The 3,251-nt window shown below is 33.4% G+C and overlaps 1 protein-coding gene across 1 annotated transcript; it reads right to left on the bottom strand.

Moving 5' to 3' along the window:
- Positions 1-1,356: 1,356 nt before the first annotated feature.
- Positions 1,357-2,259, bottom strand: LOC139889836 (uncharacterized mitochondrial protein AtMg00810-like). Its single transcript, XM_071872760.1, has one exon. The coding sequence runs from the start codon at positions 2,257-2,259 to the stop codon at positions 1,357-1,359; it is 903 nt and encodes a 300-aa protein (XP_071728861.1).
- Between the last annotated feature and the right edge of the window lie 992 nt (positions 2,260-3,251).

Here is a 3,251-nt window from a genome sequence, read left to right as displayed (position 1 = left end):
ATTTTGGAGTTCTCAGGGTTCTCACACAAAAAAGTTCTCATTTGATCCCTTATATATATATATATATATATATATATATATATAGAGAGAGAGAGAGAGAGAGAGCGAGAGAGAGAGAGAGAGAGATGAATCAAATGAGAACTTTTTAGCAATGAGAACTTGAGAACTAGGAATTCGAACAAAAAGTGGGATGCGGCCGAACAAAAATTGTTCTAGTCGAACAATTTTTATTTTTTGTCTTTAGATGCATTGTTTGCTTAGTTCTACATTTTATGTAGAACAAGATGTAGAACAGCATGTAGAACATGCTGTTCTACACTTGTTCAACATCAATTTTCATCAAATTAAGTTAGGGTTTAGATTTAGGGTTTAAAAAAAAAAGTTGGAGAAATTTGAACTCTAAATCGGGCTAAATAAAAAAAAAGTTGATTTTGATGTAGAACGTGTGAAATTCGAACAAAAATGGTGAAATTCGAACTAATTTGGAGAAATTTGAACTTATTTATGTTCTACAAAATTATAATTAGAAGAAAATCAGGTCCAATTTGAAAAAAAATTGAAAATTCGATCATGTTCTACATTTTTCTGTTCTACCGTATGTGTTCTACATTGCATGTTCTACATTTTCACCAGCTCAAAAATTGCTCGACCATGAAAATTTGTTCGGCCGCGTTTTTATTTTTGTTCGACCAGCTCCATTTTTGTTTGTCCGTGTGTTATTTTCCTCGAATTTCAGTGTATTTGGAGTTTCTAGAGTTCTCACACTAAAAAAGTTCTCACTGGATCCTCTATATATATATATATATATATATATATATATATATATATATATATATATATATATATATATATATTGTAAAAACTAGATAAGCTAACAGATGCACAATCTTATCAATCAACCAATGTCAAGATTACAAGAACATCCAACCAAAACACCACGATATCAATCAGAGCAAGATACAACCAGGTGTCAAGATTAATAACCGAAAATACAGAGAGTATGATGTAATAACACTAGCAGAATCAATCAATTGAAACACAATTGATTGATCAACATAAGTTTGGATTTTAGGGAGAAAACAAGATGAACACGATAGATTGTAGTGACAGACCAAGAACCGGTGTGTGAACCCTAGATGACCACCAGCATAAATAAACACCAAGAGAAACAAATCCACCCTCCATAAATGTGAAAGTTACAACTAGCACCCTTGAACTTTCAATCAGCAACAAGAGCCCCTTGAGGATAGAAACAGCATGCAAGGAAGAACCAGAAATATAGCACTAGCAGTCCCTTATCTAACAAACAAACAAAGCAAGTTAGAAGAAGCACAAACACAAGATAAGCTTGATATTTTAACATCCCCCCTCAAGCTTATTTTGGAACATATCAACAAGACCCATCCTTTTTGAAAGAAGGTTGTGTTGTGCAGAACCCAACCCTTTTGTTAAGATATCTGCAAGCTGATTTGCAGACTCAATTTTTTCAGTTCTAATAAGACCAGAGGAAACTTTGTGCCTTATAAAATGAAGATCAATATCAAAATATTTTGTTCTGTCATGGAAAACAGGGTTGGCAGCAATTTGAATAGCAGAGCTATTGTCACAAAACAGGGTTATAGGTAAATTGACTTTGATGTTAAAGTCAAGCAATAGATTTTTCAGCCACACAATTTCACAAGCAGTGGACCCCATGGCCCTATATTCAGCTTCAGCTGAGGACCTGGAGATGGTAGCTTGTTTTTTACTTTTCCAAGAGACAAGAGAGCCACAAAAGAAAACTAAGTATCCTGTGACAGACTTCCTGTTTAGCTTGCATTTTGCCCAATCTGAATCACAGTAAGCATACAAAGAGTACCCCTTGCCCTTCATCATTTGAATTCCTTTTCCAGGGGCACCTTTAAGATACCTTAAAACCCTAAAGGCAAGATCAAAATGTGATTGCAAAGGGGCATGCATATACTGACTGAGCACATGAACAGCAAAGGCAATGTCAGGTCTGGTAAGAGACAAATAAATAAGTCTCCCTACAAGCTTTTGATACTCAGTGATATTAACAAGTAGCTTGTCTTTGTCACTGGGTTCACAAGCAACACACAGATTTTGCTCAATGGGAGTAGACACAGGTTTGCATCCAAGCAGCCCATAGTCATTTAACAAATCTAGGCAATACTTCCTTTGTGACATGCATATACCATCATCATTATCCAAGATTTCAATACCAAAAAAATATTTCAGTTTTCCCAAGTCCTTGATCATAAATTTAGACTTTAGAAAGGTTTTGACTTGGTCTATTTCACTGGGGTTATTCCCAGTAATCACAATATCATCCACATAGACAAGTAATGTAATGACCCGCACTTTTTCGATCATTCTATATTAATAAGATTAATATTTACATAAATTAAACCTTACCATCATGACAAGCAATCCAAATTGTTGAGACTTATGTCTTCGAAAAGAGTTTTACACAACGTTTGACCGTTCAATTTGACCGATGATATCACGAACTATATAACATACGATAATTATACGTTTATGTATATATATGTATTTATATATATTTAACATGATCTAAGGATGTTTAACATCTCATTGGGTACTAATAACAATGAGTTATAAGTATATTTTGAAACTACTAACTTAAGTTTTCAAAACGATAACTATACGTAACGTTCTTCGACATAAATACTTATAACCTATAATACTTATACATGCATCGTATAGATATGTATTTTATCACTTTTAAAGGGCTTACATACATAAAACAATATAAGTATATTTACAAAAGATAGCTATATTTGAATCCTCGTTCCGTTTTCTCAAAGATTTCTACACGTATATCTAGGGTATATGTACCCGTATCATACGCAGCTTCTAGATGTATTTACTATTGGTATATACCAATAAAAATCTGCTCCTTAGCAGCCTTAAATGATTAAGAAACATGTGGAACCAACCATTTGTCAAGTAGCATGAATTATTTAGCAAGAAAACAAAGTTAGGTATCTTTTTTTTCCTTTATAACCTAAAAACGTTTTTATGCATGCACACCATTTCTTCACCCCATTTTCTCATACTTACACTCCCATTTCTCTCTAAAAATACTCTTAACTTCATACTTGATCATCTCCAAGCATTTTCCCCATCATTTAGCTTCAAAAACATCACTTAATCACCATAAGAAAACCCTTACAAAAACACTTCAAGAATCCTTCCAAGAACACAAACTTACTTCCAATCTTTCATCC

This window comes from Rutidosis leptorrhynchoides, chromosome 1 (genome assembly GCF_046630445.1).
Source record: "Rutidosis leptorrhynchoides isolate AG116_Rl617_1_P2 chromosome 1, CSIRO_AGI_Rlap_v1, whole genome shotgun sequence".
NCBI lineage: Eukaryota > Viridiplantae > Streptophyta > Magnoliopsida > Asterales > Asteraceae > Rutidosis > Rutidosis leptorrhynchoides.
The sequence above is the reverse complement of the archived record's forward strand: the minus strand, read 5'-3'. Positions and strand labels throughout refer to the sequence as shown.

Coding starts and splice junctions, on each gene's coding strand:
- LOC139889836 (XM_071872760.1), bottom strand. CDS start 2,259: ATGATCAAGGACTTGGGAAAACTGAAATATTTTTTTGGTATTGAAATC.